General features: G+C 38.6%; 1 protein-coding gene across 6 annotated transcripts in view; it reads right to left on the bottom strand.

Moving 5' to 3' along the window:
* Positions 1-15040, bottom strand: part of LEKR1 (leucine, glutamate and lysine rich 1) — a 182517-nt gene that overhangs the window by 62431 nt on the left and 105046 nt on the right. For all 6 annotated transcript variants that reach the window (XM_070582168.1, XM_070582169.1, XM_070582172.1 and 3 more), the window contains one exon: positions 129-210. In XM_070582168.1, coding sequence (XP_070438269.1) covers positions 129-210 — 82 coding nt within the window. The remainder of the gene's footprint in view (positions 1-128; positions 211-15040) is intronic.

Here is a 15040-nt window from a genome sequence, read left to right as displayed (position 1 = left end):
AGTCCAGAAAAGCAGCCGAGAAAAGCAGCAGAGACCTCACCCGCACCTCTGAATCGCTGCCCGAGAGCCGCAGGGAACACAGGGGTCTTTCCAAATTCTTACAGGTTGGTTAATGTTCATTGTCTTACATGAGCTTTTCTTTGCAGCTGTCCATCTCGGTCGCTGCCTTCTGAAGCTTTAGCCCGAGTGCCTCTACTTGACACTGTAAATCTGAAATGACACAATGCATTCATCTGATTAAACATTTTAAGTGTCCAGATATTTTCATAGGGTAAACGACATTCTTTTAGAGTCGCCGTTTATTCCACATTGCCTGGATGACCATATGCAGCACGTCCCTACTTTGAAACCCCATGGAATTAATGGGTTTTGATGGACCTAATTTATTAGCCTCTTTCTGCCCCCAACATCATGCTAATTTTTAAACAGCTAATAGATTAAATTTTGCTAATGTTTTCCAAGGAAATTTATGTAGCTGACACGTAAGAATTTCTGATGCGGCTCCCTTCTGAAGGACCTGACTGCCTGCGTTAGCTCTGGCCACCTGGAGCTGAGAAGCATGGCTGAGGCCTCTGGTGGAACTGAAATAGACAAACCACGTACAAGGCTCCCAGGAAAGAACTTGTTAACTCTGGGTAGCTCCTAATAGGCATTTTAATAACTTTCAAAGCTAACAAAATACAAGTAGGAAATCGGCTTCATAGAGTCCCGAACTGGGGAATTCAAGCAGTGTTTGCGGAAGATTGTTCAAGCAGACATTTCTGACGTGTGTGTAGGTACAGAACTGAAACTGAAGCAGAAGAACAAGTGGCCTAGACGGTGTGCGTCCCGCTGCCAGCTTGTGTGTGGGAACCGTGATCTGAACCCAGCCCCAAGGACAGCCCTTGGTGGCACTCTTTTTGGAAATACAGTGGAAATCAAACTTACACAGATGGACCAACTGGTTTCTATGGAGAAAACAACTTAAAACACTGAAATTATAATATTTCTATGTTACATCTGCTCAGGTGTTTTAATATATTTTTAACAGTAAAGTTTAAAATCTTTAATCATCCATTAAAAATACATAAAATTTCTCTATATATCTTCAATCTGCCTTCTTAACTTTGTTTTACGAAGAAGAGCCAGTTCCTTAAATCAGAAAATAAATTCACTCTACACAAATGTTTTAATTAGAATTTACCAGATATTTGTACAAAACTTTATGTTCACCCAGTGCCTTCACATACATTATTTAACTTTATTCCTCAAATTGCCATGTGGGTGCTATTAGCCCCTTTTTTCAGATGAGGCAAAAATGAGATCCTGTCTGATTCTCTTGCCTGGTATCAGAACGAGCAAATGCATGAGCCGTAGGTCAGACTGACTGAAGATTTTACACTTGGCTGAGGGGCTGAGAGGACAGCCCCTCAAAATAAGATTCAACGTGGACTGACTTACTTGATAGATAATATTTGTGGGGTACATCTTTTCAGTTTATCAAGTGATATTATTAAATGAGAGAAAAGATAAAGTAACATCCGCATAGAGAATTAGTTTTTGAGCATAACCTTTTGAAGCAAGGCACTCTCTTGTGAAAGCGGCATAATGTGTGGCTCTGTTAAGTGCACGTGGGCTTGCGGAGGGGTTCTGTTCACACAGGCACAGCTACAACACCTCCCCCAGCCCCTGAAGAGCACAGGGGTCAGGAAGCAGATGTTTGATGACAGTGCACCACATCCAGGCACCGTGCAGAGTGCCTCCTCCCATAGCATTTCATCACAGTCACAACTACTACAAAAAACACATACGCATTTTATTTTTACCAGTGAAGAATCTAAGGATCAGAGGAATCAACTACCTTCAAAGGTCGCACAGCTAGTTAGAAGTAAGTCCGTGATTCAAAGTCAGGCTGCCTGCTCCTGAAGTCCTGTCTCTCTAAGTGTCTTACATGGACGCTCAGAGTAGCAAAGCTACAAGGGGCTGTGACATTTATCCGTGAAAGTGTGGTCAGTGTGCCCATAGATCTGCTTAGCATATCCAGAATCTTTAAAGAGGTATACCTAAGGCAAATGAAAAGTATTATTTCTACTACATAAAATATGTAATAAATTAGTAGTGCAACTCCAAGAGGTGGTTTAGATTGTAATTTTTGAAAGTTTAAAAATTAATATATTTTAAACTTTTTTTTTTTCCTGCTTTATCTCCCCAAATCCCCCAGGTACATAGTTGTATATCTTAGTTGTAGGTCCTTCTAGTTGTGGCAAGTGGGACGCCACCTCAACGTGGCCTGATGAGTCGTGCCATGTCTGCGTCCAGCATCCGAACCAGTGAAACCTTGGGCTGCTGCAGCGGAGCGCACAAACTTAAGCACTCCGTCACAGGGCCGGCCCCAATATATTTTAATTAATGAAAGATATTAAGACAAATATGTTATCATTGTGACTGACTTTATGAAACTGACATGAAAGAAAACAATTATGCCTTCCTGTTAAATGTCCCTCAGTGCTTTTGTCAGGATATAATGTCAAACTAGATGAAGCATGGGTCTCAGCCATGTAATAAACTTTATGCTATTACTTCTAAATGTAGATATTGTTAAGAGGAAGAACTGATTACCTTAAAAATAAACTCCAAAGAATTGGTACTTGGTATGTGAATTTTATCCAATTAATTCTCAGTTACCTGATAATTAGTAGAATAGTAGACAGTAAAAATGGCAGCTAATTCAAAACCCATTTTTATGGTATTGAAAAGTATTCTTAGGCTCATATTTGAATACACTTGTGCATCAAAGTTCCTTTACTAGGTTTAAAGGAAAATAAACTACATAATCATGACCCAACTCCAGAAAGGAAAAGCTATGATACTCTCTAGCATTCTTCTCTCTACATGCCCATGGAGTCTGCCTTCCTCCCTATTTCAGGATAACCACAGATAGCTCAGTCTTTAATTCACGGTACTCGATGGGTAGAGAAGACACTTTCTTCAGATTATTTGCTACGTATTTACAGCATCTCCGAGTAAAAACAGGAAAAGCAATTAAATTTTATACTTTAAAACACAGAAATCGGGGGTGGGGGCCAGCCCGGTGGCGCAGCGGTTAAGTTCGCACGTTCCACTTCGGCAGCCCGGAGTTTGCTGGTTTGGATCCCGGGTGCAGACACGGCACTGCTTGGCAAGCCATGCTGTGGCAGGCGTCCCACATATAAAGTAAAGGAAGATGGGCACGGATGTCAGCTCAGGGCTAGTCTTCCTCAGCAAAAAGAGGAGGATTGGCAGCAGATGTTAGCTCAGGGCTAATCTTCCCCAATAAATAAATAAATAAATACAACACAGAAATCTCTGTCGGCTGTCATGAGAAGTAAATAGAAACAGAAAATATAAGTAATGTCTACAAAGAAATCATTTTATATAAGCAGAGAAGACACCACATAGAACTGAGAAAAAATGATTCATTATGAATAATCCATAATGTAAACAGCCCACCAGAGTATAATTAGGAGTCAATTAATATAGTGTCATGGCTGTTTTTTCTTTTTACTTTTGGTTATATTTTCTCTAATAAAGAAGGGCTAAGAATTATTTAAAACACATAGGATGTATCTTTACTGTTCTGAGCAAGGCACAAGCAGCCTCCTGGTTTCTTGCTGCTCCGGTAGACAGACCAGTAGGGTCCTTTTGCTTTGGAAGCAGAGGGCCCAGTTCCTGTCCTTAATAAGTAAAGGGGCACAGTCGGGAGGAGCAGCAGAGAAGAACCACCTGCCCAAGACAGCTCCTTCAGTTCCTGCGGCAAGGAGTTCTTAAACAAGTGTATTGTTCCGTGCAGTCCTTCTCTATCGTGAAAACATTCAACTTCAATTTTCGGTCATTCCACATAACATGGGCTTATAAGGCAAAGCCCTGCATGCCTACAAAAAGCAAAGAAGCACTGGCTTTACACAGCACGCAGACGTAAGGCGGAACCCCGCAAACAATCCAAAATGACAGCAGCAAATTCCACCACGACGCGACTGCGTTCTTTGCAGATATTAAATAAGAAGCAAATGACTTTAAATGAACAAGACACAAAAGAGCTCTTAGCCTCTTTCACGCGAAGCCAGCTGCTTGCTGGGGGCATTACACAGACATTAGATTTCGGGTCAATTAGTCATTTAGGAGAATCCTGTTATTCCAAAAGGTTTCTAGAAACTACATATACAAAAGGTATTCATAGTTAACTATTTTATAGAAGGATATAAAACTTTACAGTCACTTGGAGGGTATATTAAGTTAGCATAATGTTTGAGAAAACAATAAATAAAATCTTCGTAGCGGAAAGATACTTACAGCCTATAACTTTCTGGATAAATAACACCAAAAACATTAAAAATCTGGTTCAAAGTGCCCTGTGGAGGAAAACGATTCCAGGTTCAAGTAGCGGAATGGAAGAACAAGCAGGAGATTCGGCCCCCAGAGGTCCCGGTGCACAGGCATTTTTTTTTCATGAGAAGTTGAGCTGTATGTATTTTTAAGTGGTGGAGATAATTGAAGAATAGGAAGACAAAAGCTGGCCACTCTTTTAGTACACTGCCCAGACCAGCCAGCTCGGGGGTGCTCTCCGGCCGGACTGCCTGGTTTCAGAGCCGGCTCGGCTTCTGCCAGCTGTGCAGCTTCAGGCGCTTCAGTTTCCTTACATATAAAACGGCTACTCCAGCAGAGGGTTGTTCTCAGGATTAAGTGACTTGACGCATGTAAAGAGGAGAACGGTGCCAGGCCCACCATGAGCACCATGAACAGCGAGCTGTGATCATGGGTGGTGGTCGTAAGGCACCCCAGCTTCTGCTGAATCTCATCACTTCCCACCTCAAGGACAACGTTCTTGCAGTTGGGCCTGGTTATCACACCAGCGGGTATGGGGAAGAGTAAAAAGGGAAGATTTAACCGTGTGTATCTCAATAACAATCTACAGAGTAACGATGGCAAAGTGTTAAAACTTGTTAAATGTGGGTGATGGTTTTCACACACATTTGTTATATTTTCTCTGTATTTTTCTGTGTCTGACGTATTTTATAGATATATTCTTTAGAGAGGGGTCCATGTTCTGCACTGAGGAGTCTAATCAACCCAGTTGTGTGTGTCCACGGCACAAAAGGAAACAAGGAGCAGAGAACTTGGCGGGGGTGGGAGATGTGGTTAAAACAGTCATTAAAGACGACGCATTCGATTCTGTGAAGAGAGAGCGGCGAGATCCAACTGTCGCTGGAGGCGGATATGGTAACAAGCAGGGCTGTTGATTTAGTTTTAGTTTTAAGGTACTGCATTTGGGAATGATCCATTCTAGAGGGCACCCATGCGCTTGAATTTAATGTGTGCCTTCTACTGGTTCTTACATGTGAAAAAGTAGTAATTCTTGTAGGTGTTTAAAAAACTACATAAATGTTAAGCTGTAAATCTCATTTTAATTCTTACTTTTTCACTACAGATTCTGTTTTTGAGACCTATCCCTGTAGCTATAATAAGTATGATTCATTCCTTTCTGACTGCTAGGTAATACTTAATCGTGTGCACAAACCACATTCTGCTGATCTAGTCCTATAGCGATGGGACCTAGGCTGCATGCAACTTTGTGTCACCACAAATAATCCTGCAATAAAAGCCTCTTACCCCTCATCTTGAACACCAAGAGGGGAGTTTTCTGCAGGATGGCCCCAGAGCAAGCTCATGAGGTCAAAGGCCTACACGTACTTAAATAATGCCAAATGGTTCCCAGAAGGGAGGCACCAGCTTACACTCCCACCTCACTGAACGAAGGTTCCTGCTTTCCTAATACTTACTAGAAAGAGCTGTTTAAAAATTTTTGCTAGTCCATAGGGTACAAAGTAGTGTCTTGTTCTTGGATTAATTTGCAGTTCTCTGCTTACTATTGATGCTGTCATCTCATTTAATGCTTCTGAGTCATCCACATTTCCCTTTCTATGACTTGGCCCTCCACCCCCACCTCTTCTATTCACTCTAATCTAGGTTTCTTCTTCACTCCTCCACAGAAATAGCTCTTTTCAAGGTTACAAATGACCTTCTATATTGGCAATTCCAAAATTTACTTCTCTAATTCATACTTTCAGCAGCATTTGACACAACTGTTTACTTCCTCTTTGAAACGCTCGTCTAGTTTCCATTACACCGTACTCTCTGTCTCCTCCTACCTTGTTGGCTATTGCTTCTCAGTCTCTGTTGTGGTTCTCAGTCTTAGGTTCACTAAATGTTAGGAAGCACCAGGGGTCAGTCCTGAACCCTTTCTCTACCTGCATTTTCTCCCTAGCTGATCTCAGCTAGTCTCATGGCTTGAATAGTGTTTATATATGGGTGTCTTTCATCATCATCATCATCTTAGCTAATAAATGTTGATAGTTGCCAGGCACTATATTCTAAATGCATTACGCTCATTTAATCTTCACAATGTGAACTAACTAGAATGTAACTTCCATGAGAGCAAGAACCTTATCTGTAATATTCAGTGTCTGAGACATGGAAGGTGCTCAGAAAGTAATTGTTGAAAGAATGAATGAAATTTTGTAGACATTAGAAAAAAGAATGCCAGCAAATAAATGTTTAAAATTATGTACCAGAGATTAAAATGCATGAAACAGAAAGAGTTGTACAGTTTTCACTGATAATACCTAATAGGTATTGTGGCATTAAAATGCAACTTTCTTATAAGTATGTTATGTTATTTCAATAGACACTTGTTGAGCATCCATTCTGTTATAGGTATCATCCATGCTAGCTGGATTCAGCGTGTAAATATCAATAAAATATATTCCCTTGTCCTTAGAGAAATTATAAACAAGTGCCTCATTTTGCCTTCATGAATGATAAATCATGTTTTAGATAACAAATCACTAACTCCTTTAAACTGAAATCTGTCTTATTTTCTCACCATTCTAAATGATTTTGTTGAGTTAGGTGGTTAGTTAGTTAATTACGTGGCTGAGATCGCGAGGTTTCTGATCAGATGTAACTGATGCGAATGAGCATCATCAGTAGCTACACTTAGGGACCATTTGTGTGTATATATTATTGTATCACAGTTTGATGAGCTTAGCCCTTTACAAAGGTAATATCTCACTTACATTTTTAAAACGAGCATTAACAGAGGAAACTTTTGCAGATGTAATATATACCAATAATAGAAGAAAGTTCTTTAACGAGTATTCAACTATATCCATTGCAAATTAGCATATTTTTAACTTTAGCAAACATTTTACAAAGCTCAGATGGTGAATACAGCCACTTGGAAAATTCATTTCATTTTAGGGTTTATATTTCAGAGGTTTGATTGAAATCTATTTTGAAACAAGTATTCTCGAAGTACATTAACATTTTCTGCATAATGCCAGAAGGGACTGAAATGACATTGGGAGATTTTTATAAATCAGATGCTAGAACAGGTGTGGATATACAGCTAAAAAGTTGCAATTCAGTCCAGATGTAGTTATATTAAAACCAGAAAATTATTCAGCTGTGTGTATGTGAATGGAGGAAAGTGGTAGGGCTGGATTAAATCAAGCTAAGGAGATATCAGAGATTTAAAATTTGGAAATAAATTATATTCTAATAGGATCAAGAATTTAATTCAGAATGCCAAAAAACCCAAAAAATGCTTCTAAACCTCCACTGTGGTTTTTTATTCTGAACTTTGAACCAATGCAATATAACATGAAGATAATTGTAATTTATAGGGGCTTAAAAATATTACAAATTATGGATGGATAAGATAGGCAGAGTTAAATTCTTTCTTTTCTTCTTCTTCTTCTTCTTTTTTTTTGGTGAGGAAGATTGGCCCTGAGCTAACATCTGCTGTCAATCTTCCTCTTTTTGCTTGAGGAAGATTGTCACTGAGCTAACATCTGTGCCAAACTTCCTCTATTTTGTATGTGGGATGCCACCACAGCATGGCTTGATGAGCAGTGTGTAGGTCCACACTGGGGATTTGAACCAGCGAACCCCAGGCTACTGGAGTGGAGTATGCAAACTTAACCACTATGCCCCTGGGCCAGCCCCTATTTTTTTTTATCCTGGTTAAATCTTCTCAACTGGCAAAATGAAGATAATACTTTGTCTATCTCATAGGAGCAATCCTGATAGATTTAGAAACTTTTGAATACTTTAGAAAGTACTTTATTTTCTGATGAATTTGTACAAATAAATAAATTTGCATAATTAAAAACTGAAAAATACTAGTAATATAAATGGAAAGCCTAGAGTGAACTAAGTAGGAAGGGACAGAATATTAGCTAAAAACATTTATGGGATAAAAAGGAAAAAGATAGGGTTAAAAATAAAGTAAAGGAATAAGTGGAAGATAGAGAAGTTTAGATCTAAAAATATTTAAGACATTTTCAAATAGAGTCACACAAGCATACAGACATCAACTTTAATGAACCGGTGTGTTTTATAATCAGAATGCCTACAGAGGTTTCCGTATGCAGCACTAATGCTACGCAAAACTGAGAAAGTGATGGAGTGCGTCATCGGCCACACAGAGCACTGATTCTCCTTTCCGCATCCTTTCTCCTCGCTGTCTTGGGATGGCAGTAAAATAGGCAAAGGGCAAGAATTTCTTCCAAAGAGTGCTTTCATGCTACAAAACCACTTTGTGCTAATTGCATTTAAAAAATTCTACCACACAATTATATAATTTAAAAGTAGCAAGCAAAAAAACCAAAAACACTTTATAATTTTAATACTGAAGAGATCTGAAGCCAACACTCACAGATATGTGAAAAGATTTAGCTATGGGGATGTTTATCACAATATTATTTTAACAGAAAAAAAATGAAAACAGTTGTCCAAAAATAGGGTATGATTAAATAAATGATGATTCATCCAAAATCAGAATACTATGAATATTTTTGACACAGACAGATTTCATAATAGAGGAAATGGAGGGGAGATTATAAAACTCTGTTATTCCACTCTTATAAAAATATATATATTCAGAACAGAAAGTCTGAGAGGATACACACCAAACGTTTATAACTCTACGTGAATGTTGGCATTTCCTAATCAATAGTGAACGTGGCTTATTTTGGTAATAGCAAACAAAAGAGTCATATTACACTAGCCTAACAGTAAACTATGCTAACATACCCATACCCATCTTATAGCCCATTTCATAACCTATGGTTATGGTTTATATAACCCATCACCAGCTGTCTACTGTCCTCGGGACCTCTTCCGCCTTCTCCTTATGGAAACTTGTGTTTAATCCAGGACTGGAAGTGGCCTGGTACGGTAGCTCTCTCTGAAGTATAAATTAATGGTAACAATATTTATGCTGTGATGCTCACGGGCAGTGGAGTTCAAGGGTTAAGAGCCCAAGTGTTGGCAGCACAGTTCTGGACTCAGGTTCCAATTCTAATGATGAGCAGCTGTGTAGCTTTGAGCAAATGACTTAAATTCCTCTAAACTTCAGTAATCGCATTTTGAAACTAGAGATAATAGAAGTGCTTAACCCAGGACGGTGATAATAAGGGGGTACACTGTGGCTGCTGCATTGTGCCGGTCATGTGGTTAGTGCTTCCGGAATGTTTGCTGTTAGAGTGTACAAGGAGAGCTGCCTGAATTCATAGGAATTACTCTTTTTTTTTTTAATGATGTAAGGACAGTCAATGCTTAGCTAGCGGGAAAGAGACGCGGGTAAGAGGTGAGAGACTTTGGACGTGGGGTAGAGGGGATAGGTCATTTATTTCTCATTCAGATAGTGTCACTGTTCCTCATGCCCCTGGCCCCTAACCGCGGACGATCTGCAAATGTCTATCAGCAGCAGGTGTGTCGTGTGCCTGCGTGAGTCCACGTGCGGAGAGTGCCTGGCTGTGTCCATACAGGTGTTAGGGACAGGGCAGATGAGAGCTCCTTCCCCTCACCGCTTGGCTGGAGTTGCCCTGAGGATGCAGCATGCTTAGTGTAGAAGCCACGTATGACACAGATCTGTCCCTGATCAAGCCTAGCCTTCACCATAAAGCGCCTAAAATTGCTGAATGACCAGATTAATTGGTGATTGGTGACCGAATGGGCAGAAGAAAACTTAGGTAAGGGGAGAAGGGAGGCGACTGCAGTCAAATTAGGCCGCTAGAATAGAATGTGAGAGAGAAAGAATGGGGTAAATCTTTCTGAGAGAGATGGATTTAGAAAATGAGGCAATGCACAGAGTCCATAGAATTAAAAAAAAAAAAAGATGGCTAAAATTTACCCTAAGGTCCTGAGGGGGATGGTACAGAGAAAGAAAAGTCAGAGAAAATGGCAGGCTAAGATCTAGCCTTTAAAGAGGAAAACCATGCTGGAGGAGGAGAACGAGGAGAGGAGAAGGTTGCAATGGCACTGGTGAAAAATGAGTAGAGAACAAACCAGAATTACAGCATATTAAAGGTGAGAAAGGAGTCTTAGAGAAGAAACATCCATCCTAAGGAGCAGATGCCTAAGATCATTGTAGAAAATTCGAAGATTCAAACATCTGTAAGATGAACACAATACGTAAAATAGGGATAATCTTTATAGGAAAGCTCAAAGTTGGGAGCAAATGAAAAAGCAAGGAAACAAAGATAATCTTACAAGACTCCAGTGATCAAAGACCAAGTGGCTTCTACTTTATTAGACTGCATATTCCAATGGTGACCTGGTTCTATAAAAGAAATCTCTGGGTTCTGGTTAAGACTATCTGGCTTGCAACGTGTCTAGAAGCCCTAGGAAAATCATGTATTTTTGTGTTCCCGTTTTGGGTATAGAAGCAGCCCATAGTGTCCCATTATCAAGTTGGCCTCTTTTAAGGACTGTTGGATTTAGTATAACCAAGGACCACTGCAAGACTTCTTGGTTTTGTTTGTAAAATCAGCACTTCTCCTCTTTTACTGGAAGCCAAGATTACATTATTCCTTCTGGAGTTCAAGGTTTCAAAAGGAATCATAAAGGCTGGTCAATTCACCACAGAGAGCTCCCTCTGAAAATTGTGCCCTGCAGGCAAGGCCCCACTGGGATGCTGTTCAGGGACTCTTCCATCTGCCATACTGTGGATGACTCCCAAACTAATCGTAGCCCCTCCCTTCTTGAGTAAGCTGTTCTAAGAGCAGGCGAACTACTGTTACAACCAACCAAGGCTGACCGGAAGGTAAGTTACTGGAGGGAAATAGATCTTTGGGCAAACAGGAAGTAAAATTTATAGTTTTCCTTTGTTAGTAAAGGAGTATTTAAGGAAATTCTAATACTTTTATCCTAAATGTAATCATTTGGCTTGCTATTACACCAGGAAAATCAATTTACAATGCAGTTTATTATTTAATTTTTTTTTTAATTTTTGTTTTATTTTTTGTTTTTTTCAATTGCAGTACTTTGGTTTATAACATTACATAAATTTTGAGTGTATATCATTATATTTTGATTTCTGTGTAGATTACATCGTGTTCACCACCCAAAGAATAATTACAATCCATCACCACATACATGTGCCTGATCACCCCTTTCACCCTCCTCCCTCCCCCCTTCCCCTCAGGTGACCACCAATTCAATCTCTGACTCTGTGTGTTTGTTGTTGTTTTTATCTTCTATTTATGAGTGAGATCATACAGTATTTGACTTTCTCCCTCTGACTTATTTCACTTAGCATAATACCCTTCAAGTTCCATCCATGTTGTCACAAATGGCCGGATTTCATCTTTTTTAATTGCTGAGTAGTATTCCATTGTGTGTATATACCACGTCTTCTTTATCCATTCATCCTTTGATGGGCACCTAGGTTGCTTCCAAGTCTTGGCTATAGTGAGTAATGCTGCAATGAACATAGGGGTGCATGTATCTTTATGCATTTATGTTTTCATGATGTTTGGATAAATACCCAGCAGTGGAATAGCTGGATCATATGGTAGCTCTATTCTTAATTTTTTGAGGAATCTCCATACTGTTTTCCATAGTGGCTACATCAGTTTGCATTCCCACCAGCAGTGTATGAGGGTTCCCTTCTCTCCACATCCTCTCCAACACTTATTGCCTGTCTTGCTAATTATAGCTATTTTGACAGGAGTGAGGTGATATCTTATTGTAGTTTTGATTTGCATTTCCCTGATAGTTAGTGATGTTAAACATGTTTTCACGTGCCTGTTTGCCATCTGTATATCTTCTTTGGAGAAATGTCTATTCAGATCTCTAGCCCATTTTTTAACGGGTTGTTAGTTTTTTTGTTGTTGAGATGTATGAGTTCTTTGTATATTTTGGATATTTATCCCTTATCAGATATACGGTTTGCAAGTATCTTCTCCCAATTGTTAGGCTGTGTTTTCGTTTTGTCGATGGTTTCCTTTGCTGTGCAGAAGACTTTTAGTTTGATGTAGTCCTATTTGCTTATTTTTTCTATTGTTTCTCCTGCCCGGTCAGACATGATACTTGAAAATATGCTACTAAGACCGATGTCGAAGAGAGTACTGCCTATGTTTTCTACTAGAAGTTTCATGGTTTCAGGTCTTACATTAAAGTCTTTAATCCATTTTGAGTTGGTTTTTGTGTACAGTGTAAGATAATGGTCTGCTTTCATTCTTTTGCATGTGGCTGTCCAGTTTTCCCAATGCCATTATTGAAGAGACTTTCCTTTCTCCATTGAATGTTCTTGGCTGCTTTGTTAAAAATTAGCTGTCCATAGATGTATGGGTTTATTTCTTGGCTTTCAATTCTATTCCATTGACCTGTGTGTCTGTTTTTGTGCCAGTACCACGCTGATTTGATTACTATAGCTTTGTAGTATATTTTGAAGTCAGGAAGTGTGATACCTCCAGCTTTGTTCTTTTTTCTCGGGATTCCTTTTGCTATTCAGAGTCTTTTGTTGTTCCATATAAATTTTAGGATTCTTTTTTCTATTTCTGTGAAAAATGTTATTGGAACTTTGATAGGGATTGCATTGAATCTCTAGATTGCTAAAATGTATGGACATTTTAACTATGCTAATTCTTCCAATCCAAGAGCACAGAATATCTTTCTATTTCCTTGTGTCTTCTTCAAATTCCTTCAACAACATTTTATGGTTTTCAGTGCAGGCGTTTCACCTCTTTGGTTAAGTTTATTCCTAGATATTTTACCCTTTTTATTGCAATTGTAAATGGGATTGTATTCTTAATTTCTCTTTCTGCTACTTTGTTGTTAGTGTATAGAATTGCAACTGATTTTTGTATGTTGATTTTGTATCCTGCAACTTGGCCATATACATTCATTATCTCTAAAAGTTTTTTGGTGGATTCTTTAGGGTTTTCTATATATAAAATCATGCTATCTGTAAATCGTGACAGTTTCACTTCTTTTCCAATTTGCATCCCCTTTATTCCTTTTTCTTGCCTGATTGCTCTGGCTAGGACTTCCAATACTATGTTAAATAAGAGTGGTGAAAGTGGACATCCTTGTCTGGTTCCCGTTCTGAGAGGGATAGCTTTCAGTTTTTCTCCATTAAGAATAATATTAGCTGTGGGTTTGTCATATCTGGCCTTTATTATGTTGAGGTACTTTCCTCCTATGCCCCTTTTTTTCAGAGTTCTTATCATAAATGGATACTATATCTTGTTAAATGCTTTCTCTGCATCTATTGAGATGATCATGTGATTTTTATTTTTCGTTTTGTTAATGCGGTGTATCGTTGATTGATTTGTGGATGTTGAACCATCCCTGCATCCCTGGAATAAATCCTCTCGATCATGGTGTATGATCTTTTTAAGGCATTGTTGTATTCGTTTTGCTAGTATTTTGTTGAGGATTTTTGCATTGATGTTCATGAGTGATATTGGCCTGTAATTTTCTTTTTTTGTGTTGTCTTTGATTAGTTTTGGTATCAGGGTAATGTCAGCTTCATACAATAAGTTAGGAAGCTTCCCCTCCTCTTCAATTTTTTTGGACAAGTTTGAGAAGGATAGGTGTTAAGTCTTTGAATGTGTGGTAGAATTCACCAGGGAAGCCATCTGGTCCTGAACTTTTATTTTTTGGGAGGTTTTTGATTCCTGTTTTGATCTCCTTACTGGTGCTTGGTCTATTCAAATTCTCTGTTTTTTCTTGCTTCAGTTTTGGAAGGTTGTACGATTCTAAGAATTTATCCATTTCTTCTGGATTATCCAGTTTGTTGCTTTATAGCTTTTCATAGTATTCTCTTATAATCTTTTGTATTTCTGAAGTGTCCATTGTAACTTCTCTTCTTTCATTTCTGATTTTTATTTATTTGAGCCTTCTCTCTTTTTTTCTTGGTGAGTCTAGCTAAAGGTTTTTCAATTTTGTTTATCTTTTCAAAGAACCAGTGCTTTGTTTCATTGATTTTTCCTATTGTTTTTTAGTCTCTACTTCATTTATTTCTGCTCTGATTTTTACTATTTCCTTCCTTCTACTGATTTTGGGCTTTGTTTGTGCCTATTTTTCCAGTTCCTTTAGGTGCACTGTTAGATTGTTTATTTCAGATTTTTCCTGTTTGTTGAGGTAGGCCTGTACTGCTGTAAACTTCCCTCTTAGAACCACTTTTGCTGTATCCCATAAATTTTGGCTTGTCGTATTTTCAATTTCATTTCTGTCCAGGTATTTTTTTATTTCTCCTTTGATTTCTTCATTGACCAAATCGTTGTTCAGTAGCATTTTGTTTAAGCTCCACATATTTATGGCTTTTCTGATTTTCTTCCTGTAGTTGATTTCTAGTTGTGGTCAGAAAAGATGCTTGGTATTATTTCAATCTTCTTAAATTTATTGAGACTTGTTTTGTGGACTAACATGTGATCTATACTGGAGAATGTTCCATGTGCATTTGAGAAGAATGTGTCTTTTGTGGTTTGGGGATGGAATGTTCTGTATATATCTACTAAGTCCATCTGGTCTAATGTGTCATTTAAGGCCAATGTTTCCTTATTGATCTTCTGTTTGGGTGATCTAACCATTGGTGTACGTGGAGTGTTAAAGTCCCCTACTATTATTGTGTTACTGCCTATTTCTCCTTTCATGTCTCTCAATAATTGCTTTATATATTTAGGTGCTCCTATGTTGGGTGCATAGATATTTACAATTGTTATATCCTCTT

The sequence above is a fragment of the Equus przewalskii genome, chromosome 18 (assembly GCF_037783145.1).
Source record: "Equus przewalskii isolate Varuska chromosome 18, EquPr2, whole genome shotgun sequence".
Lineage (NCBI taxonomy): Eukaryota > Metazoa > Chordata > Mammalia > Perissodactyla > Equidae > Equus > Equus przewalskii.
Note: the sequence above shows the minus strand (reverse complement) of the source record. Positions and strands in the feature narration are given on the sequence as shown.